Raw genomic sequence first — 27,982 nt, 5'->3', positions numbered from 1 at the left:
TGGCAATATACAGTCCAACTTCTGTAAGCTGATATGGAAGACATGGATTCCACCTAAATGCAAATTCTTCCTCTGGCTACTGCTACGGAATCGTCTATGGACAGCCGCACGACTACGGTCACGGGGATGGGAAAACAACTACTTTTGTGGATTATGCATAAGGAACCTGGAGACAGCATGGCACTTATTTATGGAATGCCCATTCTCCAAAGCAGTTTGGAGGCAAGTAGCAAACTGGAGCAACTGCAGCAGTCTGGAACCATCTCAGTGGATTGACCTGCCGACGATCGAAGATTGGTTCGTACACATGAATCCAGCGAGGGAGGGGGGGGGTGGTGGGAGTGGTGGGGCATTGGAGCATAGCCTGGCGATCCTCACACTCTAGTGCCTATCACTACGGGAGGCACTGGCTTCCTCTAGTGCCAAATGCACTCGAGGAAGGCCCAGATGCACTCGGGAAAGGCCCAGATGCACTCGGGAAAGGCTTCCCGGCTACCTCTTCACGAGAAAGACGTCTTCCCCGAGAGCCAAAAACCTTGCACTCGGGGAAAGCTTTTCCGAGAGCTGTGCTAGCACTCGGGGAAGAATTGACGCCGTTGGTGACCAGCCGGCGTCATTTCCTTCTTTTTTTAAAAAAAATTCTTCTCCGAGTGCAACACTCGGGGAAACCCTCTTCCCCGAGCGCCGCAGCCCAGGCACTCGGGGAAGACACCCTCTTCCCCGAGTGCTGCAGCCCATACACTCGGGGAAGCCACTCTGAAAATCTTTTTTTTTGTTTTTTGCTTTTCCATGTGAATATATATATATATATAAACCACAAATCAACAGTAATATATCACAAACCACATTTATATATCACAAACGACCAAATTTGTATGAAATCCACAATATATTACAAATCACACATTCAAAAGTACACATTATTCCAAGTTCACAAGTTCAATACATAAAAACGACTTAGAAGGCGGCTCACGGCGATGGTCCAGTGTGTGATGCCAGCGAGGGTTGGGACGCCCCAGCTTGCGATCCCAGTGACGGTCTGTAACAACATGAAATAGATCAGAATAAATTAAAAAGAAGGAAATAAGATAGCATGGTTAAGCCAGATCATCTGATCAATGATACAAACATAAAAAACGGACACAACAGAATATCACAACTGATGTAAAGATTATAAACTTTGTAGTCCATGTTCAGTATAATCCAACTTTGACTAGCTATTCAGTTTAGTGGAAACAAAAGGTAGACCAAAGTCCAAATAAGATAAAGATTTAAGCTAGAAAACAGTAACAAATTACCTACCCAAATGTCAACTGAGCCAGGCTCATTAATAGAAAACTTCACTAATGTCTTCACATCTTCAGGTTTACAAACATCACATGTTGTACCAACAACCTTGGCATGGGATAACATTTTCCTCTCTTTCTTTTTGGCAACTGATGACCCTTCCTGTATGTATAACTGAAAAGTAGAATATATCCTATGCTGCAAAAGTAAACATTGGATTTTCACCATACAGTTGGATATGGTCACGATGCTATGCATAATACGTGAAATGAATGCCCAAAAAAGTTCTCTCACATACTATTTGAACCAGATGCTAAAAACTCTGATGAGAAATGAAAAATGGAAATGGAACAATAAAAAAAATAAGTTTGATGTTTCAGTCCAACGCTAAAAACCGACAGTTCGATGTTATGTGTGATCTGCTAGACTTCACTGGCTACCAATGTCCATCAATTGCTTGCTCTTCCTCTAGGTGAGACATGAGAGATTTCAAGGCTCAGAACCAAACCAACGGAAGGGGGAAAAGCACCCTTGGCCCTGCAGTCAACTAGAGCACACACATTTCGACATGGCTGTTGAGATAACAGACAGGGCCAAATAATGTGACAACAAATCAGCGTGCAACAAATAAAGCTTGGTTTCAATCTATAATTTAGATTGAAGAATTTTACACAAGAAACAACTCCAGATCTAGGGATGTAACCAGCAGCTGTGGCCTTCACACTGAGATTTAACAAATGGGTGTTCTTGAATCCCAACCTCGCTTTAGGCCCTTTCTGAGACTCGCGTATCTAATGAGCAGGATTATCTGATAAGCCGCGATCTGGAGAATATGATGTCTGAATAAGCTGGGTGTTTGGCTGTCCCTATTATTTCAGGTAGATTGTCTGTCCTGGATGTGAAATGACCTTTACACCTCTGACATTCTACTGCAATATTTGTACTCCTATTTCTACTGCAACATTCCAGACACCACAATCTACGGCATCAGAATATCTATTGCAACTTGCTAGTAAAACAAGAAAATTGCAATACCTGAGTGAGAGAAGGCAGCCGAAATGTGCCGGGCGAGATGTGGCCGGACGGAGGTGGCAGCGGACGGTGCCGGGCGAGCCGTGGCCGGACGGAGCGGCGCCGGTCGAGCAGTGGGCGGAGGGAGGCGGCAGCGGGCGACGTCGGTGGGGATCCAGGCGGATCTTGTGCTGCAGGGAGGAGGCAGTGGAATCGGGTGAAGGGGCAGGGAAGGAATCCGCTGTGGACGGAGAAGACGGCGGCGCGGGTCGCGGGAGGGCGTTGGAGACGGAGGGAGACGGCAGCAGTGAGGTCCGGCCGCTTGCCGCCAAGGTCGAGGGAGGGCGTTGGAGACGGAGGGAGACGGCCGCTTGCAGCAGGGAGGCGCGCGAGCGGGCGGTGCTTGGCGGCGGCGGCGACGCAGCTGGGGCGGGGCAGGGTGGGGCGCCGCGGGGAAATAGGGTTCGGGGTGGGGCCGGGATGGGCTGGTTGGGCCTAATTAGGCCTGGCCACACTCGTGAAAGAAATTTTCTTTTTTTTTCTATTTTTTTTTATCGAGTGCCACGGACTTGGTAAAATTCCGAAAAACACGAAACTTGTCGGGGCGTCGTGTTATCAAATGTAGAGGCTATGATAAAAAATTGAGAAAGTTTCGAGTAAATTACGATATCGAATACCTAAAACTCAAACATCTCCACAAGTGATCACAAGTGATCACATGTGGAGATATATGAGTTTTAGCCATCCGACATTGCAACTTGTTCGAAACCTTCTCAATTTTTTACCATAGACTCTATATACAATAACATGACACCGAGACAAGTTTCGTGATTTTCGGACTTTATTCGCATTTTATATAATTTAAAAACACTTTTTCTACATGTTATTCATCATGTTACGACAACCAGATGCTCGACATTTCATATGAGCTCCTAGATATGGTCTCAACATACATCAAATATCATGAATATAATTTTTAGAATAAAAAAATTCTATTATTTCATGCACCTGCAGTTCAAAATTGAAGTATGGAAAAAAATCAACGAAACGAAAAAAACTAATGAAATATACTAAAAAAAGTTAAAATTTCCCCAAATTTGAACAAGAAGTTTTAAATAATGTGGTAAGACCTCAAAAAAAAAGGGCCAAAAAAAGAAAAAATAAAAATTCTTCCCCGAGTGTCTTCCTTGGCTCTCGGGGAAGAGACCCTTCTCCGAGTGTTAATCCCACGGCACTCGGGGAAGCCGACCTCTTCCCCGAGAGCCATGTCTTGGCACTCTAGAAAGGGCGTCTTCCCCGAGTGTTAGGCAAGGCACTCAGGGAAGATTTTTTTTATTTTTAGTTGTAACGGCGCCGGTGGGTTTGGCCGTCAAGTAACACTTTTCTTTTCTGTGTGTGGCTCTTTCCCGAGTGTTGCGCTCGGGGAAGAGGGTCTTCCCCGAGTGTCGCTCTTCCCCGAGTGCCAAGTACACTTCGGCACTCGGGGAAGCCTCTCTTCCCCGAGTGCAATTCTTCCCCGAGTGCAACACTCGGGGAAGAATGGCTTTCCCGAGTGCCCGATTTTTGACACTCGGGGAAGCCTGCGACACTCGGGAAATTTTGCCTCTCCCATAGTGTATGGAAGTGGAGGAATGTGTCGGTTTTCCAAGGGACGGAAAGCAATGTTGAGCAGACTGTGGCTCAGATTAAGGATGAGGCATCCCTCTGGGCGAGCGCTGGAGGAAGAGCTCTTGCCCCCCTTTTTGTAGTTTCTAATGTTGGGAGTAATTAACTTTTGTAGCTAGGCCCCGCTCGACGGTCTATCGTGCGGGGGACGCGCTCCTCGTACGAATGTTGCAAACTCTATCCTTCTTATTAGTATATATGCCGGGTAACCGGATCTTAAAAAAAATAATCCACTTTGTCGGCCTGTTTTCGAACGGCAGGAGCAGGAGCAACGGACACACTCAAAATAGCTCATATATGGCGAGGATAATTGGTACTAACTTCAAATTAGTAAGTAGTCCCTCGTTGTCGTTGAAGCCACTAATGAGGCCGTCACAACAAGTGTAGACCGGTTCAAAAGTTTTTATCGTGATCAAACTTAAGAGAGCAACGTGACCTTATCCTTGAGATCTTGACCGTTTCAGACAAGCTAGAACAGAGAGTGACAACTGACAGCGAAATAGTAAAAGTGAAACGTGGAGATTCCTGACATCCATGCCGAACGTAAGTGCTCTTCCTTGCTATTTCAATCGGAACTTTCTGTGTTGATTCTTTTTTATTATGTCTTGTACTTACTTTTATATTAGAAGTTACTCTACGTATTGCTTGACGTAAAACTAATAGTGAATTTATTTCTGTCTTTTGTTTAATCTTTTTCACGGCTCGATAGAGAATTTGATAAGCCAATGACCGGACCTTACAAAAGAGTTTGTAGGCACTAGATCCGTTTGTCACAGTTCCGGTCAAGATCTATCTACTATAAAGATATTTTTTTAAATATGTGTTTAATACAAATAAAAAAATCAATTAACCAAATATGTAGATCATTTTAGTTATGTCCTAAGTCAAACTTCTCTAACTTTGCACCAAAAAGATGCACTATTAAGACATACATACTTCATTGTGGAGTTAATGAAACTAATTTGATGTTGTATATGTTGTTGCAAAAAGATAGAGGCTAGAAGGGGGAGGAGAATGTATCAAGTGGTCAGCTTTTGGACATGTTAAATGAAGTCCAAGGTGTGATCTTGAAGGGTGTGACTAAGAATGTCGAAAAAATAACAGCAATCATGGCACATGAGGCCACCATTCGAGAGAAAGTGATGAATATGGATCCCAACACAAAGTTAAGAGAAAACAAGCTTGGGTTTACTTGAACCAAACAAATCAAAGTTGTTGTTATGCTTGTGAAAATACTAGAGCAAATGAGCATGCTTTAACTCTTTAAGAATTACTGGTGTGGGAATTCATTATAAACATGCTTAGTGTCATGTTAAATTTTACTACTTTATTGCATATATGTTCATGCCATAACTGATGTGCTTACTCTTTCACAAAATTTGCAAGTTATGTTATCTAGTTGTGTGTTTTTATTTTGCTCTAGTACTTGTTTATGTGCTGCTTCAGCTTCTCACTTTGTCCCCCAGTAGTAGCCTTTGCGAGCAACTTCTTTCGTAACTTACCCGAGTTGTCTTCAGAAGGAACAGTCGGACAGTTCGCTCTCGTAAAGTTCCACCACACTTTAATTTTAATCCATGGGATTGCAGCTCTATTTTTTGCTTCCCCAGACGAAGCACCTATAAACATTGAGACCAGGACATCAGAAAGCAACATTCTTGATATATACCCTAAGTTCATACAGAGAAGGAAAACAATGATCAAACAAAAACCCAGTCCCTTATTTGATCATATATAATACCAAGAAAAAAAATCAAACAAAAACCAAGAGCGAGTTCATATGGAAAAAGGTGAACTGTGCTCAAACAAACAAGTAGGATATGGACATATTACCACAATACAAGTCAAACAGATTTACAAGTGTGTATAAAGAAAATGGAATGAAGCATGTGGACTGAGTGGCAGGCAAAGTGTGCTGATAGTGTGTGTCTGAGAATTATCATTGTTGCACATTACATTTCACATGTATGGAAGTATGGACCTCTCATGCTGCTTGCCCATTGATTTCCAAGCCAATCCCATATGCCACTTCAAATGAATATAAAAATAGAACAAAATTGGCAGAAAGAGACAACTAAGTGTTTGTCAGAGTATTAGACTATTGGAGAGCTAATGTTATCTACTCCCTCGATCCCAAATTGTAAGTCATTCTAAGAATCTTGGAGAGTCAAAGTATTTTCACGTTTGACCAAAATTATAGAGTAAAATACTAAGATTTGTAACGTAAAGTGAGTATACTATGAAAATAAAATTAAGGAAGAATCTAATGATATTTAGTTGGTATCATAATAATTATTATTTTATCATATAAATTTGGTCAAACTTTGAAAAGTTTGACTCTCCAAAATTTTTGGAATGACTTACAATTTGGGATGTGGGGAGTACTACATTAGGCTAACTCCACATTAATTTTCAAAGGCCATCGCTTTTGTGACCTCAAATGAATATTAAATAAGAACAAATTGGTAAAAATTGATGACAAGTGCTCGATAGAGTGTTTGAGGGCCAATGATATCTACATAAGGTGATTACCCATTAATTTCCTAGGCAGTCCCATTTGCCATTTCATATATGAATATAACATGGAACAAAAATAGTAGAATCAGTTTTGACATTATTTTTTACTATTAGATCTCATTGGATGAATGCAGTGGTGAAGTTAGAGCAAGTTAGAGGGGGTGCCTTTCTCTTATAGGTGCGAAAATTTGATCCACAACCATGATGAAAATTTATTCCTAATAGTGGTTTTTCAGTTTTTTGCGGATTCATGGGCACTCACAGTTTAGAACATAGCTTCATCCCTAGATGAATGGCTCTCATTTTTTCAAACACTGTAAGATAATCAAAATATTTTATAGAGTTTAAGGGCCGCTGCCTCGGCAAACGGCAGGGCTCCTGTCGAGCAGCTCTAGTTCTGATGCACTAGTAAGACCGGCTCGTTGCTTTGCCTACTAAACCACTTCCTTTCCTAAGCTCGACGCTAGGTGAAATTTTTACAGTTTGATCCTTTTCAAAATTTTTATTATAGATAATTCCCTATCGAAACCTTTTTCGGGAATACACCAAAAGGACGGAGTCATACAAAACTACGCCGTCGTGTGAGGCTCGGCGCATTGTCAATTGATGCCGATACAGCGGCAAGTCACTATTGATTGCACTCGTTGAATTTGCTATGACACTAGGTCCCGCTGCTCTGGGTGTGGCCTTAGTTAACGCCGATGGCCGGACCTCGGCGCTGGCTGACTGTGTGCCATGGTCTAGGTAGTTAAGTCGCATGGCCCCTCTCTTCATTGTCGGTTTTCTCTAAAATTTTCTTTTCGCCGCAAGTTCTCTCTCTCTCCTCTTCGCTCCCACGAACTGTAACTCTCTCTTGGCATAGTGGGTGGCCTGTCTGGGCTGAGGACGAATCTCCGAAGTAATGCCCCTTGCCTTCCCCTAATTTGGCCGGCTCTAACTACTTGCATTGGTTTAGTTGATCTGTATGAGGAATATATGGTATAGTTTGACTTTTGATACGTTTATTTTGTGTGATTTGTTTCGTTATGAATAGTTTCACTTGTAGTTTGCCATTTTGTAATATACCCTAAAGCAACTCATATAATTTTAAGCAACCCCTTTCATACGTGGACCCTGAGACGACCCAACATCTATGATCCCTTTTAAATAAACATGCACGCCTCCTTCAGACCAACCTAACCTTACTTTCACTTGGTCCACAGACTCAAAGAGGGTGACTCAAAAAAAATTAACACATCCTTATTCATATCCCCAAATTTCACACTATTATATCTTGTCCTAACATGTCCTCTGTGATGCAACCTCACTAATTTATCCATCTATAGCCACCACATAATAAATATATTTCAAATTATTACCGAATCATACATACCAAGTCAAAAAAAGAGAAATAATTGTAACTCGATCTTCCATATTCCATATTCAATACACTGCAACCAAAATAGTTTTCCAAACAAAACTAATGCACTTCTAACAAAAAAAAACACTGCTAACAGCATCCCCAACGCACTAACACTAATAACCAAAAGAGCATAATCAACACTAAAATGAAATGACCATCTATAACTTAAATAAACAAAAACTAGACAAAATGAAGCATTAATAGCATACCACAAATAGGTAAACAAATCAAACCTAACCCATACATTTCACAAATACATGTACAGCCTTACCATACCACCACACCCAAGATTGGACAAGTATAAGGCAATGCAACAAAATCTAAATGGCCAAATTGGAGTAGGGCAACAACCATTACCTTGAGAAAGCGTCCGAAGCCCAAATCTCAGGTGCACTAGTGTGCCATTTGGAGTTAGGGTTCCTAGGGGCGGAAGAGGAGAGAAAGAGAGCGGCGTTGCGGAAAGAATGAGCAAAGGGAAGAAGAAGGGAGGCCCGACGAGCCTTAACTGCCCACACCTCGGTGATAAGTCGGGCTGCACCGATCTATGGGCCTCGACTTAGCCTAAGCCCACGCCAACCTTTGTAGGCCCATTGCCATCTCAAAACCTCGGTGCAGTGTAGATCAACATGTAGGATACTTTGGTCAGCTACAAATAAATACACACTGAGATTTGTGGGTTCAATTGCCAGAGGATAATGCGCCCAATGGGTAGACCGATGTGGCACCACCTCGGCGTCAGCTGCACTACACTGTGCCACATAGCACAACGTCAATCACTAACACACACTAAGAATTTGGTCTATTCCCAAAAAAAGGTTTTGATAGGGGATTATTTGTAATTTTTTCAAAAAGAACCAAATTGCAAAAAATTCACAGCGAGCCGCCTGACCAAACAGGCTCAGCGTGCAGTTCACTCGAGCATAGTATGCCTCTTCAGATCAAAACACCTGTACATTCTTCTCGGCTGTTCTGAAATCCTACCTAAATCATGGAATCTGAACTGCTAACCAATCCTTGGGGCTCAACGGGTGCAATTGTTTATAGTTTATATACCAGGCAACGAAATGCCAAACTTCATTCAATTTAAATCATGGAATCTGAACTGCTAACCAATCCTTGGGGCTCAACGGGTGCAATTGTTTATAGTTTATATACCAGGCAACGAAATGCCAAACTTCATTCAATTTCCAAGTAACGGTTTATATACCCCCTTTTTTTTTGTAAAAAAGTTTTAAGGCATCACAAATCCAGTCCAAACTTGGGGCTCTTCCAAGTAACGGTTAACATATACGTACATACAGTCATCTCATTAATTGTCAATGCCAAGCCAAGGGCTTATAACACATGATTACACAACATATTTCCATATATTGCCAAAGAAAAACTTAAGCATTCCACCTCTAGTACTTGTTTATATGTTGCGACAGCTTCTCACTTCCCCCCAGTAGTGGCCTTTGCAAGCAGCTTCTTTGGTAACTTATCCAATGGAGTTGTCTTCAGAAGGAAGAGTCGGGCAGCTCGCTCCTGTAAAGTTCCACCACATTTTAATCCGCGGGACTGCAGCTCTATTTTTAGCTTCTCCAGACCAAGCACCTTGTAAGGCAACAACAAAACCAAAGGTTAGCAATGTGAGAAACAACATTGAGATCAGGCAAAAGTTTTTTGATTTAAATTCATGCAGAGGAGAAAACAATGGTCAAACAAACACCCAGACCCTTATTTGTCTTATAATTATATAATAAAAGCAAGACAAAATCAAACAAAAACCTAGAACCTTCTGTGGATAGAGTTCATATGGAAAATGGAAGAAAGGAACAGAAATCCAGTGAACTGTGCTCAAACAGCCAAGTAGGATATGAACATATTACCACAAGTCCACAATACAAGTCAAACAGATTTACACGTGCGTCTAAAGAAAAAGGAATCAAGCATGTAGACTGACACAGTGTGCTGATAGTGTGTGTTTGAATGAGCATCATCATTGTTGCACATTACACTTCACATGTATGGAACTATGGGAGACCCCTCATAAGCTGGTTGCACATTAATTTCCAAGCCAATCCCATATGCCACTTCAAATGAATATCAAAATGAAACAGAGTTGGCAGAAAGAGATAACTAAACGTTCGTCAGAGTATTGGACTATTAGAGAGCCAATGATATCTACTAGAATAAGCTGACTCCACATTAATTTCCAAAGCCATCCCATTTGCCACTTCAAATGAATATTAAATTGTTACAGAATTGGCAAAAGTTGATGACAAGTGATAGACAGAGTATTTGAGGGCCAATGATATCTACATAAGGCGATTAACCATTTTCGAGGCAGTCCCATTTGCCATTTCATATATGAATATATGCTGAAACAGAAATAGCAGAATTCGACAGTTCAGTGTTTGTCAGAGTATTCGAGGGCTAGCTATACAAGACTAGTGCTATTTAAATTGACCTAGTAACTGCTTACTAGAAGAGCTAGCTAATATCCTCAAAAGTACATGTACACTTCTAATTTCTGACAAAGACTCAGGAAAATCCATTTCTAGAGATGACTATCATGTAAACAAAATAAAAACAAGAACCTGCCATGAAAAAAACATACCTCCAATTCTGCAGCTGAACTGTACTTTGCAAGGTCCAATGGCTCTGAATAAGATTTTCTGGCGTCAGCATATTCTTCTAATTGTGGCACCTCTGGATTGTTTTGGTTTGAAGTAGCTGAAGCAGCTTTATCCTCATCTGCTTTCAGCGCTTCTTCAACTTGTGGTACCCCTGGATTGCTTTGGTTTGAAGTAGCTGAAGCAGTGTTATCCTCATCTGCTGTCACTTCATCTGATTTCAGCACTTCTTCTGAAGCAGCAGCAGCAGCACTGTTCACAGAAATGAGATGATCCACCATTCCTACCTCAGGCTCTGCACTACCATCAGATTCGAAGTCACCACCTTCAGCTCCTGATCTTGTTGTCAGTTGGGACTTTTCCCCTGAGGACTCTCCTTCTGAATGTGACCCAGAAACAGAACCCAGTTCAAGCTTTTCATTTTTGCTGGATCCATTTGAGCAATTCCCGTCATCAACTAGTACAGATTTTGCATCTGTGTTCTCATGATCTTCACTGTTCTCATCATCTACATCACTGTCAATGTCACTGTCACTATCACTTTCATCTTCTTCTACTTTGTTCTTTCCCAACCTGCATAATCGAAATAATTCAGACACCTCACAACACAAACTAGAACAGGAAACATTAAGCCATTGTCAAGGGATATATTTGATTTAGTTAGCTACCTAAAAAAGAAACGCAGACTTGCACAGAACTTCCTTTACCCCCAACCCCAGTCATCCCAGAAGTAACTTAAATTTGTGGCTTACCAGAACAACTATCAAAATTGACATGTTGCTTTGAGAAAATCAAACATGAAATGCCTCTTACATGCCCACATTACTCACCCAAATTTGTGAGAGGATGAGAGTTCCATGTAAGATGAAATGAGAGTATGACCATTGACCATATTCTAATATGCTAACACCTAGAAATATATTAAATGGCCCACATGGCACATTTGATCACAACATGGAATAATTAAATGCTGCAGCTAGCCTATGAATCACTAAAATGAAACTGAAAACAAGGACATGAAACTTTCCATTGAGACTAGCCATAAATACTCCCTCTGTCCCAAAATAAATCAACTCCTAGAGTTGTCCTAAGGGCACTCACAATGCAGACTCTAAAGTTATTTATTACCTCGAACAATGTAGACTTAGAGTCTAAATAAGACTTGGAGTCTTATTTTTTCTACCTTTTTCTTCAATAAATATGCTGCCACATCAGCAAAATATCATAAATAATATGTAATTAATTGTCTTGGACTCTGTGATAGAGTCTTGCATTGTGAGTGCCCTAAGTCAAACTATTTTTAAGTTTAACAAAATTTATAGAAAAGAACACCAATATCTATGACACCAAATTAGTATCACTAGATAGATACTCCATCAAATATATTTTCATACTGCACTTATTTGGTGTCATAGATGATGTTACTCTTTCCTAGTATAAAGTTAGTCAAACTTAAGATAGCCTTCAAGTGATTATAGGAATTGATTTATTTTGGATGGAAGTACTAGCTGAATAATAAGCATATAAAAGTTTCACAATAACTAATTGATTTCGGCGATCTGTAATTGAATCAACATGTTAAAAGATTGGACGGTACTCACCAAATCTTAAGCTTCTTAGCGTCTGCGCCAGAGGGCAGCTTAGGAGCGGTCTTCCTCTTTCCAAGAGATGCACGCACGGATTCCTCAACCGCGTTCACGCAGATCTCAGCATCTTTGCGGTACTTCTCCAGGTACTTGTCCACCTCGGCAGCTGAGGGTCCGCCGCTGCGGCCCGCCTCCTTGGCCTTCTTCTTGATAAAGTTCTCAGCGAGCTTTTCTAGCTGGCGGTCGGCGGCCTCGGCCTTCCATTCCTCGAGGCGGCGCTCAGCGTTGACGTGGCGGAGGCGGCGGCCGTTGATGTCGCGGCAGGCGTCAAAGTTGCTGGTCTTCTTCTGCCCCGCCTTGGAGGCGGCCCCTCTGAGGAGGGAGCCGAACCCGCCCTTGCCTCCTCGAAGGCGGAGGAGCGCGGACGCGTAGGGGAACTGGCCATCAGCTGCCGAGGTGAGGACGGAGGAGGGCGAGACGTCGATGCGGCCGGTGACGAGGCGGAGGGCGTCAGCGGGTACGCGAGAGATCGACGCGACGGCGTCGAGGAGCACCGTGCCGGAAACGGTGGGCGTGGAGAAGCGGAGACATCTGGTGCGCCCGTCGAGGAGACGCACCAGGATCTGATACGTAGGGGTCTCGGCCATGGCGTGCGGAAGTGGCGGTGGCGGTACGGTGGCGCACGAAACCCTAGCTCTCGCCGGCGTTGGCGAAGCGAGAGACGGAGAGAGAGAAAACCTTACCAGAGACGTCCTTATAACGGAGAAGGCACGAGGACGATACCGTCCTCAAACCCACCGACACGTGGGCCCCGAAATCTTTCCGTTTCGGGTCCCACATGTCATTGAATGATGCTATTTGCGGCGCCGTGCGTATCCGTCCGGTTCCGTCAGCGTCTTCCTCGGGTTCCTCCTGCGGTGGAGTCCTGGTCGCCCTCGCCCGCCCGTCACCTCCTCCGAGTCGACTCCACTCGTGGCGAGAATAGCTGATACAAAGCAGCTTCGGAGTCCGCGAAACGCGATGCTGTTACGGTTCAGCGAGGATTCTAGCTAGTCAAGAGCGTCTGCCCGGCGAGATGAAGCGTCCGACCGGTGGCAAGGGCGGCGCGGTGGACCCGTCTCCGCTGCGAACCAGGTGTAAGGAGTGCCACGGCGCGCTTGTTGTCGTCGGAGCTGACTCCGGTACCCATTCTCTGGCCCGATTAGATTACACTAGCACTATTCTGTTACCTTTACCAACTCGTCATCCTCAACTGATTTTATCATGGCTAAATTCTTAGAAGATGAATACATATTACCACGCATTTTTCAAGTGCATTTTTCTAATGGAATGTACTAAACTGTAATGTTTCTAGAAAAAGAAATGCAGCAATTTCAAGTGCAATTTGGGTATTATTGGTTTGCAATGCTCCCCTTTGGATTGTAGAAACGCGAAGGAAAAATATAGGATTCTCATTCCTATGGCTTATGAATTCCTACAAAATTAATGTTTCCTCTATTTTGCTAATGAATTCCTATCCTATTCCTGCATTTTTTTTTCAATCCTACGTTCCAAAGGAGGGCTAGTGAGCTCATGGCTGGAATTGAAAACATTTTTGGCTTAAATAAAAGAAAATTACATTTGCAGTCCTCTCTTCCTTAGAGTTTTGAATAGAGGTGTTCACACAATGGAACCTAGCTAAACAGCTAAATACTCGGACATGTGACTCGTTCAGGAACATAGCTATAATTCTTTTCTTGAAGTGGGGAAAAGGCTGCTGCCTTGATCATACGGTTAACAATTCTTAATTATTTTGTTTAGATGATGCTAAACATTGGAATTTATTTTATTTGCCAAGCAGGATAAATGATTAAATTATTCCAGGGGCATTAGTACTAAAACCAGGATTACCATTTGTCATTTGCCTTTCAAGCTTTACTCTAGATATCTTCTTTTAAATTATTGTTTCACAGAATTACCTTGACAGCCATTGTTGCTACTTTTTTTTTTCCTTCAAGCACTACCCATACCCATCAAGCTTCTCCATTTTGCAATTTTGCGATAGTGGTGGTTCTTACCTTTTGTGCCGTTAATGGGTGCAGGTATGCATGCATCTGCTGCTCAGGGCAGTACTATGGGCGCAGGCAGCATGGACAGTTCTTATGTAGTATTATCAAAGAACAATAGATCTCAAGGTCCTGGAATCCCCCCACGTCCACGAAGTGCAGCAGCCCCACATATTGAACCTAACCAACCACCAAGGCCAATAGAGGGTTCATATATTATGCTTCCACCTCCTGCTGCTTCCATATACAAGACATCTTCCTCTGAAGGAGTTGGTAGACAGCTGCTGCCACCAAGTGTTAACTCCAGTAGCTCTATGCCAGGAAATAATTCTGGATTTTTCTCTAGTGTTACTGTATTGAAAAGAGCATTTGAGATTGCTACCTCACAAACTCAGGTACTATTGCTTGTTTAAGATGCGTCAATATTCATTATGTGAGCACGCATATATTTGCTACTTCTGTCATATGCAGGTTAAGCAGCCACTTTGTCTAGAATGTATGAGAATTCTTTCTGATAAGATGGATTTTGAGATTGAAGATATTAGTTGTGATATTAAAGCTTATGAGGCTTCTCTTCAACATTTGGAGCAGGAGTCCTACAGCATCCTCAGTGAAATGGATTTTCTTAAGGAGAAAAAAAAGGTGAGCGTGCCTCTTGGCATATATGATTTGATTAGAACTAATGAAGACACGGGATCCATATATTACTGCTTAATTGGTATATTTGATGAATAACCAGACATAAGCAATCAACTCATGGCAGAATATTACTGTCAAATATGTCCTTTCTTTCAAAAACTGTCGGATATGTCAATGTTCCAACCTTATTGCAGAGGCTATAAGAATTTTTTGTTAATTTTTTGTTGGAATGTAACACTTTTGTGAATTCCATTTGTATTTTGTGCTGCAATTTCAGATTGAGGAAGAAGAAAAGAAACTTAGACCTGATATTGAAGAAGCTGAAAAGCAATATTCAGAAGTTATTTCTGAGATGAAAGATCTTGAAACAAAATGTAAACATTTTAAGGAATTGAAAGAGCAGTTAGTATTTTTTTCTCCTTGCCATTTTCTTTCAGGCATTTTCTTGATATTAGTTTTAAAGTTTGTCTAGGTTGCATTCTCCTGAATCATGTTTATTTACTTGATGCTATCAGTAGGTGCTCCATCTGTTAGTTTTTCTTGCAGTTTTTTCTGTTTTTCTTGTTTCCTTTGTTTCTTTCCTGTTAGCAAGAGGTTGATAAATATTGCACCCACTTCTTTACTGGAAACATAAAATAATTTGGTTCTGCTAATTAACTAAGTACAGCATTCGATATAAGTTGGCACCAAAAGATACCACCGCTGGAGAATCGTTGTCACAGGAATATTGTTCTGCGAATCACCACCACAACTATGCAGTTGCTTATGCAGTCTGCAGTTTTTGGTTCTCCTACTGTATACATACTAAATTGTTGAGAAAAGCTTATGTGTCATATTCTTGGCAGATACTGGCAAGAATTCAACAGCTTTTGTTTTCAGCGGAAATCTCATCAGGTATACTCATTATAGTTCATATGTATATGGATATCTACTTATCAGATTAACAATGCACTGTCTTAATGTTGTCGTACTTCAAAATGTGTTGACAAGTTCAGTGAAATGTACATACAACTAGACATGTGCTCTGTTTCATATCAGCTAGGATTCAGAAACTCAAAGTTTACCAAGTCTACGTTGCTTTTGTCATCATATATTTCTTCCGTGTCAACAAATTGATGGCTAAAGCCAATAATGTTGTTGCATTGTGCATATATTGCCTCCATTCTTATCTGCAGATAGCAGCAGAAATTATGATTCGTTATCTATGTGCAGGTTTCCCTAAGGATTGAATTGTTTCCCGACATTTTCTTCTGTTACTGATAGTTTACTACCTGTAAATTGCCACTTCACTATGCAGGAAGAACAAAATGCTATTTTGGCAAAAATAGAAGTTTCTCAGGCCCATCTGGAACTGTTAAAGCACACAAATGTTCTGAATGATGCATTCTATATTTCACAACATGGAGTATTTGGAACAATAAATAACCTCCGTCTTGGACACTCTCCTGAGGTAGGTATCCTAACTTCAAGTTGCAAAGATCAAAGATAAGACATTGATTCACTACATTCAATGCTTCGCCTGCATTCTATTTGAGGCACACTTCTGAGTTCAGCTATTTGATTTAAATCTATGTCACTCTTAGGTTGAGTGGGATGAGATAAATGCTGCTTGGGGTCAAGTTGCACTTCTGTTGCATATCATGGCTCAGTATTTTACCCCGAAATATCAGTATCCTTGGCACATAATGATATTTTCTAGAAGTTTATGTACTCAATCACTCTTTTCAGAAGTATATCCAAATTATGGCTCCATTGGCTTATTATTATGGTATATACCTATTTCGATGTTTTGTTCTTTTCTGATATGTTGCTTTCTATAAATCTATACTGAAATACATTTTGGCTCGAAGAAGTCCGGTAGCCATCTTCTGTATTGTTAGGGGTGCATATCCAGATATACTTAGGCCAAAGAACCTCTATCTGCCAGCCGTCTCCTCAACTATTTGGGGTGTATTAATGCCCGCAACGTTGCCCAAATTGTATAGTTAATTTTATTTGTTTCACAGGATTGATGGTGACAAAATAGGGGGCTACAGGGTCGTCCTAGGTGATTTTAACACGAAAGAGAACTCGACCAAGGCGCTCAAGAACATGCTTTGCGATTTGAAATGGGTTCTCTACTGGTTCATCGGCACTGCAAGTTTCGACCTGCCCCTGGATCAATGCAGGTGCAAACTTCGAAGAGATAGCTTGAAACCTGACAACTAGGAGCTGGTGATAACTGACAATACGTCACATTTGATGTACAGAAGTAGCATATGCATAGAATGTAACTATTTTTTTTCACTTGTTGCTTGCTACTCACTCCGTTTTGACTTTTTTAGATAGATTATTTTTACTATGTATCTAGATGTTAGTGTATATCTAGATGCATAACAAAAATTATTGTATCTAAAAAAACCAAAATATCTTATAATTTGGAATGAGGGAAGTATTTGGTCTGCTCAGTTTATTTTACTCGTATAAAGCTGGAATAAAGTATGTATATATTATATGTGGTAGACGTATTGATTTTTATAGATAAATACTACTAGTAGTTTTTACTATGCATTTAGATATACTGGAAACGGTAAAACGTCTTATAATTCAGAGCAAAGTATAATTGATGGAAGCGAAATATATATCAACGAAACTGAAATTGTGGGTTAACGAAACTGAGCTTGAGAGGGGCATCATATAAAGGAATTAACGAGGGTTCATGTTGCGAATGTTTCCCCCTCACAGAAGATGAGATTCACATAGTTAAAGCCGGTCACCATCCATCTGGATGGTCGCGCAAGCAGCCCTTCTCTTCTACAGTAAAGAAAAAAAAAAAACCTGCCACCCTACGCCACGGTGTCATTATTGCCGTGGATCGGAGTAATGGCCGGGCCGGCCCGGTCGGTCCCTTCCGTGCAGCGCCCACCACCACTCAGCGCCGTGGTTAGTTAGATAAAAATAAGTGCCAGCAACTAACGCCCGTGGAAGTTGAACCGAGATCCGATCCTTGTCAATCTCTCTCAACGACGTTTCCGCCCCTCGAAGAAATTCCACGCCACGCGATCAACTCCACCGATCACCCCCGCCCCGCCCGTCCAGTCTACCGTGCCGTGCCGCACCACGTCGCCGTGCCACATAAACAAATCCGTCGCCGTGAAACAGTGGCTCCCGTCTAAAATTCTGAACCATGCGTCCCGTATCCCCTCCTCCTTGGCTAACGGGGTCAGGTCAGCCTTGGCGATCGCGGGCAAGCCGGCCATGCAGAACGCAAGTACAGCTCTTCATGAGCGTTTTTCTTTGCCAAACACTTATTTTCAAAACAGCTTCATGATGAAGCTGTTTTTTTCCTTCTCTCACAAAAACATAAGTTGGATGAAGCTGAAAAAAAGTAGTTTATTGTAGCTTCTCTCTCATTTCTCTCTCTCAACTATGCATGAAGTAGTTGGTGAAGCTATTTTGCCAAACAATTTTTCCAAAATAGCTTAGCTTCATATAGAAAGTCACTCATAAAACTATTTTAAAAAAAACAGTTTGTGCCGTAGTATACTCCACCGCTGAGGCGCTGACTCCTGTGTGTGTATCGGGTTCGTGGGTGGGCCGCGTGCCGCCGGGATACAAATAGAGCCGCTCGCCCCGTTGCGCATCACACCAGAGCCCGGTTCCGCCGCGTGATAAATTCGCCGCCGCTGCTGCTGCTGCGTGCGGGAGCCTGACGCGCCGCTCGTCTCGTGCGCTCGCGTACGCAAGGCGAGAGAGGGAGGGAGTTTTTTTTTTTGCTCGAAAAGGAAAAACAAAAAAAAGCACGGAGGACGAAAGAGATGGTGGCGGGATCGATGAAGCACCTCGTGGAGGTGGAGCCGGCGAAGGAGGCGGCGGGTGGGGCGCCGTCGGCGGGGCCGACGTACCGATGCGCGGCCGGTGACAACTCCGCGTCGCCGCCCGCCGTGCCGGGGCTCGACTGCTGCTGGGACATATTCCGGTACGTCGTCCTCGTCCGTTTTCCGCCGCCGCCGCGCGTGCGTGATCTCCTCCCCAGCCGCTTTGCTCCTCGCACGTAGGCGTACAGATAGATCTATCTATTCTCTTCCCCCCTGGGATTCGCAATGCCGGCCTCTCCAACCTGCGGATTGCGCTCACCATCGACATGAATCCACCGCAATTCTCTCTAGATATTGTTGAAATTCTTATTTGTATTATTTTGTTCGTTCCCAACCCGGTGGTGACGTGCGCGTGCGCGTGATGTGACTCCGTGCAGCATGTCCGTCGAGAAGTACCCCGACAACAAGATGCTGGGCCGCCGCGAAATTGTCGACGGGAAGGTTGGTGCTCGTGGCCCGCAGCCTGCTTCCATACCTGCGCCCGTGCTGGTTCCATACCTGCATCCGTGTTTCTTTTTTAATATGTTCTGATGAGTTCCACTGTCGCCTCTTTGTCTCACGCGTCCTCAGGCTGGCAGCTACACATGGCTGACTTACAAGCAGGTATACGACACCGTGCTCAAGGTTGGGGCTGCCATCCGGAGCTGTGGCGTCGGCAAGGTATGGGCGTTTCCTTAGCTTATTGCTCGTGATCTTCCATAGTGAGAGGCTAGAATGAATGGTTCTTCGTTTATTTTCTTCCATTATCCGCCATGCAGCATGGATCGCTCACAGTTGCATGTATGATTGTCTGCAGGGCGGTCGGTGCGGCATCTATGGAGCCAATTCTCCTGAGTGGGTCATCAGTATGCAGGTGCACTTATTATTATAGTAGTAGCAATATCCGGAACCCAACTAGAAACATAGGATGGTACTGTGTAATCACCAGATGCTGAATAAAAGAAAAGGCTATTAGCCTCATAACTACAAGTCCTATTGATACAACTTTTCTTGTTCCAAAAACGAAAAAGATGGCAAGAGCAACGTTACATAGCATGCTGGAATTTATTGGAAAGTAATTCTTCTTTACCACATAGTTTTGACTTTGTCAATTGTTTGGTCCTTTTGAGGATAACACGCTTCTAGAAAAGCTTGTGTGAATTTCTATCGATGTAGATGCCAGACGTCTACTGTCTTTTATGAATAAATTTCTGCAGCTTTTTGTTTATTGACCATATCACAACTTTCACAGTGCTATCACCTTTTTTACTTGTTGCTTATGCATTCCATTGCTTAATTGTTCAGGCCTGCAATGCCCATGGCATTTACTGTGTTCCACTGTATGACACGCTTGGTAAGCTTTTTTGTTTTTCTATAGGGCAATGAAAATTCTTCAGAATTATCATGTTCACAAAGCAAATTGTCAAATCACAACATGTGTACAGTCACACACGCTGACACGCACGCATGTAAAGATCCTGTTTGGGTAAGCTAATAACATTGTCTGCTTCATCTACTGTCAACTTTTATGGCTGTAGGTGCTGGGGCAGTAGAATTTGTATTGTGCCATGCAGAGGTACAAATTGCTTTTGTTGAGGAAAAGAAAGTTGGAGAGGTATGCTTCTTTATTGGAGCCTTTTGATAATATCTCCTTGTCAGCATATATGTATAAAATTTAAAGCAACTTATAAATTGTTATTACAAAAACAAGACATTTTTTTATCACCTATTTCAAACCTATAAGTTTTTCTCATACAACATTTGAATGTTGCAGCAGGAATCTAAAATCATTATTTGCATTTTCCTTATATTCAAAGGATAACAAAATAGTACGTGATGATTTATTAGAATAATCCACAGCATAGTGTACATTTAACTTGCCTGATCTAGCGAGAATACCTTGTACCAGCTTGTTTGTTTGGGCATTTCAAATAATTCATTGTTCTTTTCAGATGCTCAAGACATTTCCCAACGCGACCAAATATTTGAAGAGTAAGTTTGAGAAAATTCCTGGATGTGTGGATAAGCTATAATGTAGTGGATATGACTTACTGATATTCATTCATTTTCATTTTGCTTAAAGCAATTGTTAGCTTCGGTAAGGTTGATCCCGTGCACAAGGAAAAAGTTGAACAGAATGGCTTGTCCATCTACTCATGGGAAGAGTTTCTGCAACTGGTAAGGTTCTCCCTTCCTGAAAAAATCACAGATGGAATGAATAAATGCTTAGTTACAAGAATACTACTTGTGTTAAGGCATGTTTTCTGTTTCAAACTTATACATTTTTGGTGGCATCATTGTAAGAAATATGACTTGATATATCAGTTAGAAAGATTAATCTTTTCTGTTCTAACAACAGGGAGGTGAAGAGAAGTTTGAACTTCCACCCAAGGAAAAGGATGACATATGCACAATAATGTACACCAGTGGGACAACTGGTGATCCCAAGGGAGTACTAATCTCGAACAAGAGCATTGTTACCATTGTTTCAGCAGTAGATGAGTTCCTCAACAACTCAAACGAGCAGGTAGACCATTCGTATTTTGTTTCTGTGTTCTATCCCAATGCATTGTTTCTTTCTTTTACAAAAATCTTATTTTGTTCTATCAGCTTCACGGGGATGATGTTTACATTTCATATCTTCCACTTGCTCATATCTTTGACCGGGTGATTGAGGAGGTGTTCATTCGCCATGGTGCTTCAATCGGATTTTGGCGTGGGGTAAGGATACAAAATACATGTTCTATACTATTACTCGCTACCTTTTTTATTAGCGCGATTTGATCAATAAGCATTCTGCTTCAGGATGTCAAACTCTTGGTTGAAGACATTGGAGAACTCAAACCAACAGTATTTTGTGCTGTTCCACGTGTTCTGGACAGAATTTATGGAGGTATACTGCAATTTGATTAAATATTATTTTTTACCATACCTTCTAGCAGATAGCAGCAATGTTGATTACTGTTATGTTTTCGAAAGATCTGATTACTGTTATGTTATTCAAACATTAATCCAGACACTGATGTTCTATTTCTCTGATTCAGGATTGCAAGATAAAGTTACAGCTGGTGGTTTCTTGAAGAAAACCTTGTTCAATGTTGCTTACAAATAGTAATGCTGTTTTTACATCTTATTATATGCACCAAGGTACAACTTAGTAGTTAAAGAGTGATCAAACTCTTAACTTTTACTGCAAATGATTATGCAGCAAACAAGGCAATATGTTGAAGGGAAGCAAGCATGAAGAAGCTGCTGCAATCTTTGATAGACTGGTCTTCACCAAGGTATGATGAAATGGCGAGAAGTTATGATTTCAGTCTTTCAGAAGTCAGATTGATCTCTTATTGCTACTGATTTACTTATTTGATTTGCTATTTTGTATTCTATATATATAGGTGAAACGGGGACTAGGTGGAAGGGTTCGCCTGATTCTATCTGGCGCAGCTCCCCTATCTAGACATGTTGAGGAGTATCTGCGTGTGGTGACATGCTCCCATGTCCTTCAAGGATATGGTATCCTCATCAACACCGAAATATACAGCTCCAAATTGACAATGAAATAAAACTTTGAGCAGTCGCCCAAAATGTCTGATAATCTTAATCACTTATGCTTTTCTCCCTCTCTAGGACTCACGGAAACCTGTGCTGGGTCCTTTGTTTCCTTGCCGAACAACATGTCCATGCTGGGAACTGTCGGCCCTCCAGTCCCATACGTCGAAGTACGCCTGGAATCTGTCCCTGAGATGGGTTACGATGCACTGTCAAGCGAGATGCCTCGTGGGGAAATTTGCATCAGAGGGGACACCTTGTTCTCGGGGTACTACAAGCGAGAGGACCTAACCAACGAAGTCTTGGTCGATGGCTGGTTCCACACAGGTATCATCGATCCCTGTTCCAGTATTCGTGCAGCATCTGATGGAACATGTCCTTGTCAGCAACAGCAACACTGGCAGTCAAGAAAATGTCTAAGTGAACCGGTGCTTTCATAGCCCTGCTTTGTCAACATTTTTGTGGTGTGCATTAACTACTGGAAGATCATTGATAACTGTCTTGAAAGAGACCCTGATTTGACTTGCCATCTGAAATACCTTTGAAATTTTCCAGAAGTGCAGAAATCTTTCCACGTCTAACGGTTGTTCACTGTCAAATATTACTATTTGTTACTGCAGGAGACATTGGGGAGTGGCAGTCCGACGGAAGCATGAAGATCATTGACCGCAAGAAGAACATTTTCAAGCTCTCACAAGGAGAGTACGTTGCGGTTGAGAATCTGGAGAACATCTTTGGTCAAACTCCTGGTGTTGATTCGGTACAGCTCAAAACAGCCTTCATCTACACACTTAATCAAGTGTTCTGCAGCAAATGATTACAAATAACTCCATAATCTATCCACTAATTTTCTAAGTGTAAATCATTATTGGTATGGTATCTTCAGATTTGGGTCTACGGCAACAGCTTCGAGTCAAGCCTGGTTGCAGTTGTGAACCCCAACAAGCAAGCACTGGAACGTTGGGCAGAGTCGAACGGGGTAACCGGAGACTTTGCCACGATATGCGAAGACCCTAAAGCGAAAGAGTTCGTCTTGGGAGAACTTACAAAGATGGGGAAAGAAAAGAAGGTAAGTAATGAGAGCGAAACCAAAACTGTCGCCATCTATTTAGAATGATATTGCTGCTCGCACAACTAGATCTGACGCATCGTCATTCTCTTGATCCTGGTGCAACAGCTCAAAGGCTTCGAGCTCATCAGGGCTGTTCATCTGGACCCCGCACCATTCGACATGGAGCGCGATCTTATCACCCCAACGTACAAGAAGAAGCGGCCTCAGCTGCTGAAACACTATCAGGTATGGGCGCAGTTTCAAGTAAGTCGCTTGGACTATTGATGTTGGTGAAGCTGACCTTCGTGTGCGTTTTTGTGTCGCTTTTCACGCAGAGCATCATTGACGGTATGTACAAGAGCATGAAGTAGGCTCGGCACAGCTCGACCTGTTGCAGCACGGCAGGAGAATCAAAGTGCACTCACTGCTAGCCGGTGACTTCAGCAAACAGACTCTAATGTGAATGGAGATTATTTATTGCGTTAAATTGTGTCATTAAAAAGTTATGCTACATGCTGTTAGCTAGAAATCCCTCCTGAAATTGGCGTACATAGTGGAGCTGCGTGAATGCGCCCGTCAGTGTTTCCATATAAATACGCAGCAATTTTGTAATTCTTTTTTTTAGCTCAAGTAAACAGTAATTCTGCAGATACGCGTATGCCCATGCCCCGGCTAAACCTCTTAATGAAATACGGATGAATGGCCCAATCTCGAAAAAAAAAAACTGAAAAAAAAAACGGCCTTTCCTCGCTCACGACGTGTCATCCGCCGATGTGCGAGCGAGACGAACCGCAGGTCCCTAGGCACGGACGCACGCTTCATGCACAAGCCTGTTTTATCATTCGCGCTTTGGTTCGGACGCACGCTTCATGCAGCAGTAGCTCTATCAAAAGTAATTCCTCCATTTCAAATTGTATGGATTAGGTCTTGTTTAGTTGGCAAATTTTTTTGATTTTGCGCATTGTAGTACTTTCGTTTGTATTTGGTAATAATTGTCCAATTTAGACTAACTAGGCTCAAAAAATTTGTCTCGCAAATTACAGACAAATCGTGTAATTAGTTTTTGTTTTCGTCTATATTTAATACTCCATGCATGTGTCTAAAGATTCGATGTGATGAAGAATCTTAAAATTTTTTGAACTTAGGCCTTGTTTCCTCCAAAACCCCAAAACTTTTCAAGATTTCTCATCACATCAAATCTTGTGTCATATGCATGGAGCATTAAATATAAACGAAACAAAAAACTAATTGCATAGTTTTAAGCCTAATTAGTTTACAGTTAGACAATAATTATCAAATACAAACAAAAGTGCTACACCCAAAAAAATTTCACCCACCCAACTAAACAAGGTCTTAGAATCTTGTTGGGATTGGAACATCTTGATGTTGGTGTCCACAAGAATTTTGGGAGAAGCAAGGAGTAACATACTGCAAACTGTTTTGGAATTATAAAGACTAGAACATCAGGCACCCTTCGGGCGCCCTACAATGATTTGAGTACAAAACAATCTATGCATAATTTATATAGCTAAGATACAAAGTATATTTATCACCACTATTACCATAGCATCACATCATATATCATATCATTAAATACTTAGTACAAATCATGAAGCATTTGAATATAAAAACAAGTTGTATGGCCATCACAGTTGTTATGGTTCTGTTTAGCCATAAATTACAAGATCCTTCATTACATGCATGCTAGAATAGCTATTATGTCATACATTACATACCCAACTATTACACCTTAGAAACACCTTAGAATTCATAACAACCGAACACTATAGCCGGTAGCTTAGAAATGCTGATCCAAACATAAGGTGATCCTTCGCTTTAGCCGCAAAAGTATTCTTGCTAAAAAGATAATGGAAGACCAAAGGTAAAGCCGATAGCCACCTCCATCAGATTATGCTAGAAAGCCAATATTTTATTGTAACTAAAGTGAAGGATATATATATAACTGAGTGTAAAAGTGCAAGCTCCAATTATATAAATGAACCTTGCCTATGTTTTAACCCACCAAAACCTATCATGGCAGCAATGTCAGGATGTACATCCACAGGACTATGTATTTGAGAGAGGAAAACTTATAAATAGTCTACAAAAAGGATATCAGATGTATGTGGATGAATTTCCTAATTCTTTTCTGTTGCTCCTACAGGAAAAAATAATCTTCAGTAGTTAGAAATTGAGTTGTAATCCTGTAACATGCTAGAACTCTACATTCAAGGGAATCATAGGCTAAAGCTCCAATAGAAGTACTAATAATTTAATTTTATTATAACAAATATCCAGTGCTATTGAATTGGTTGACAACCTAAAAATGCCTCAAAATGATTTAACAGAAAGGAAGACATTAATTTTGTATTAAACTGACCAAGTTTAATGTCCCTGATCAGGCACACAGACACTATGCAAAATAGATGTTGACAAAATCCTAGCAATGAACATAAATTGACTTTTGGAACAATAATTATTGCACAAATTGTCCCTGAATCCTAACATTAAAACAAAAGAGAAGAGCTTAACCACTATAGAAGCAAGGGCTCAGCTGCTCTAAGAGGATTATGCACCTCAGTTATTTGTTCACCAATAGTCACTGCATTTTGAAAATTCCAAATAGTTTACTGTGAGGTCAAGCTATTTCTCAAAGCACAAAAGGCATTCAATCTAAAATACCCAGGGGATTTGGTTATCACAAGATAATTCATAAGCTTGTGGATCTCGTATTAAGCACACACGCATGATAAGGATACAAAGAAATCTGGCTTACCAGTTCACCACCATGGGCAGAAGAAAGGTCCAAGCCATATCATAAAGAAAATACCTACAACTTGGCATCCGAATCGCGTATTCAACTGGAGATCCAAACACTGAAAAAACTAAAAGATTAAAGCATGTTTATCTGTTTCAAATGGTTGCACATATTTAAAGAGAATGCAGACAATTTATGTTGATTTGTTCTAACACAATAGAATTTAAATGACCAGACAGTAAGAACAGGAAGTAGACAATAATATATTTGGTTAGGTAAGCTCACATGTAATTCATTTAACAGTGAAGCTAGATATCTGAGCTAATAATTTATTCTCAACATATGACGCTTAAATACCATGTACACAAACCACTGAGCCGAAATCTGCCTATTTGAACAATGGAAGAACTAACATTACACAGATCTGTCAAAAGCTACAAATTCTATATAGCTCTAAATCTATAACGTATCACTTTACCCCGTGGGAAGGTAATGAATATCTTGGCAAGTAGTATATATGCTACCGGTGATAACTCAGCCTCCATGTGCCCTTTAGGACAACTCATTTAAGCAATTTCTGTTTGCAAACATCAAACATATGTCAGTAAAACTATTGCTTCCAGAAACATCAAGAATGGCATCCTCATCTCTAATTTGCAATTACATTTTTTATTTTAGCTTTCTCCAAGGCTCGTAATAATTTCAAAGGACGGTATGAAGTTGAAATGGTTTATTCTCTTTTAACCAACTGACCCAACAACAAGCCTGTAATAACAAACATGTCAAAACACAGAATTAAATCATGCTCATCTAAATTTGTGCAGATTAGAAAAAAGTTCGGTTTGTACGATTGGGAAAACAAATGTACAAATCTATACAGGTTATTATATATTTTCTAGAAAACACTCTACACCAACGCAAAATAATATTTATTCATCTCAGAAATTGTATAAATCCTAGTACATTATTTTAATTGAAAAATAGTACAGCAAGCTAGGGTCTGTAATTTTGCATACGTTGCATTGCGCAACACACCTGGTCTTGGATCTAGAGGCGAGGAGAGCCAAGGTCGAGTCAAGACAGGAGGAGGATATAGTAGAGCCAATGGTACTGGACAAGGCACGCCACCACGCAGACGAGTGTGGGGGGCCGAGGCAAGACGAACCTGACAGCCGGCACCGAGATCCACGCGGAGGACCTGCCCTCCATCCCGCACCAAGGGAGCTTGAGGTAAGGAGAAGGAAGAACAAGTTCCTTGATCGTACACCGTAGGGGAGATGAGGTCTGACCGATTGCGAACCACGGGATCTCAAGCGGCTCCGCCGGACCACGAGATCTCGCGCGGCCTGGAGGGATGGCTATGTGACGGCTGCGCAGTGAGGGATTGAGGTGTGGAGGTGACGACGACAGCGACGGCAGGGAGAGGAGAGAGGGATCGAGATGTCGGGCAGGTTTCCGGGGGTGGGAGGCCGAAAGTGGAGCAGAAAGGTTTGGACTGCAGATTAATTATAGAAACTTGAAGGGTCTTTTTGCAAAATGGTCAAAGACAGATGTCAACACGCGAAAAGGCCACCAATGCTCCGATTGCTCTCGTGCGAGCGGAGGGCAGTGGGTTTTAATCAACCCCGATAGGGAAAGGATGGACGAAGCGACAAACCGGCCTTCTTGATTGGATTGGAAAGGAGACGCATCGCTTCCTACCACAATGGAGCTCAATTTCTTATTGTTTGCTCGCCTTCTGGCCGCACAATTGCTGAACGTGAACGAGTAATCTATGCATGCAGGTGTTGAGTGAGGTTAGAAGGCTGCTGGAAGTGTACAAGGGCGAGAACTGCATCACGCTGACCGGCCACAGCCTCGTCGCGGCGCTCTCCACGCTCACCGCCATCGACATCGTCGCCAACGGTGTCAACGTCCACGGGTCCCAACCCCAACGACACGGTCCCCGTCAGTCCGTCACCGCCATCGTCTTCGGCAGCCCGTGTGTGGGCGACGATCAGTTCAAGCATGGCGAGGTCGGCGCT

The 27,982-nt window shown here is 41.9% G+C and overlaps 4 protein-coding genes and 1 long non-coding RNA gene across 8 annotated transcripts; 2 read left to right on the top strand and 3 right to left on the bottom strand.

Moving 5' to 3' along the window:
* LOC8068025 (translation initiation factor IF-2) lies at positions 832–3,565 on the bottom strand. Its single transcript, XM_002456106.2, has 4 exons — positions 3,506–3,565; positions 2,323–2,793; positions 1,303–1,485; positions 832–1,039 (listed from the first exon to the last, which is right to left on the bottom strand). The coding sequence occupies exons 1-4, from the start codon at positions 3,563–3,565 to the stop codon at positions 932–934; spliced, it is 822 nt and encodes a 273-aa protein (XP_002456151.2). The 3' UTR covers positions 832–931.
* LOC110433829 (protein SDE2 homolog) lies at positions 9,064–12,824 on the bottom strand. Its single transcript, XM_021456568.1, has 3 exons — positions 12,096–12,824; positions 10,479–11,067; positions 9,064–9,472 (listed from the first exon to the last, which is right to left on the bottom strand). The coding sequence occupies exons 1-3, from the start codon at positions 12,725–12,727 to the stop codon at positions 9,311–9,313; spliced, it is 1,383 nt and encodes a 460-aa protein (XP_021312243.1). The 5' UTR covers positions 12,728–12,824; the 3' UTR covers positions 9,064–9,310.
* On the top strand, positions 12,923–17,216 carry LOC8068024 (beclin-1-like protein). 3 transcript variants are annotated; one of them, XM_021456570.1, is made up of 8 exons: positions 12,923–13,261; positions 14,162–14,520; positions 14,717–14,767; positions 15,042–15,166; positions 15,610–15,658; positions 16,062–16,214; positions 16,348–16,532; positions 16,771–17,216. In XM_021456570.1, exons 1-8 carry the CDS (start codon positions 13,156–13,158, stop codon positions 16,970–16,972), a joined length of 1,230 nt encoding a protein of 409 aa, XP_021312245.1. In that variant the 5' UTR covers positions 12,923–13,155; the 3' UTR covers positions 16,973–17,216. The 3 variants fall into 3 exon arrangements, with proteins under 3 accessions (XP_021312245.1, XP_021312244.1, XP_021312246.1); XM_021456569.1 differs by having other exon boundaries at positions 14,597–14,767; XM_021456571.1 differs by lacking the exon at positions 16,348–16,532 and having other exon boundaries at positions 14,597–14,767; positions 16,771–16,904.
* On the top strand, positions 18,387–23,850 carry LOC110434084 (long chain acyl-CoA synthetase 4-like). Its single transcript, XM_021457778.1, has 19 exons — positions 18,387–18,722; positions 18,999–19,062; positions 19,192–19,281; positions 19,418–19,474; positions 19,906–19,954; positions 20,139–20,215; positions 20,553–20,592; positions 20,684–20,778; positions 20,960–21,127; positions 21,211–21,321; positions 21,406–21,493; positions 21,645–21,711; positions 21,809–21,884; positions 21,996–22,113; positions 22,228–22,476; positions 22,770–22,909; positions 23,036–23,218; positions 23,327–23,446; positions 23,536–23,850. Exons 1-19 carry the CDS (start codon positions 18,562–18,564, stop codon positions 23,569–23,571), a joined length of 1,989 nt encoding a protein of 662 aa, XP_021313453.1. The 5' UTR covers positions 18,387–18,561; the 3' UTR covers positions 23,572–23,850.
* On the bottom strand, positions 24,759–27,444 carry LOC110433425. 2 transcript variants are annotated; one of them, XR_002450851.1, is made up of 2 exons: positions 27,124–27,444; positions 24,759–26,723 (listed from the first exon to the last, which is right to left on the bottom strand). It is a non-coding gene; the product is annotated as an uncharacterized LOC110433425 (long non-coding RNA). The 2 variants fall into 2 exon arrangements; XR_002450852.1 differs by having other exon boundaries at positions 24,759–26,535.

This window comes from Sorghum bicolor, chromosome 3, assembly GCF_000003195.3.
Source record: "Sorghum bicolor cultivar BTx623 chromosome 3, Sorghum_bicolor_NCBIv3, whole genome shotgun sequence".
Lineage (NCBI taxonomy): Eukaryota > Viridiplantae > Streptophyta > Magnoliopsida > Poales > Poaceae > Sorghum > Sorghum bicolor.
Note: the sequence above shows the minus strand (reverse complement) of the source record. Positions and strands in the feature narration are given on the sequence as shown.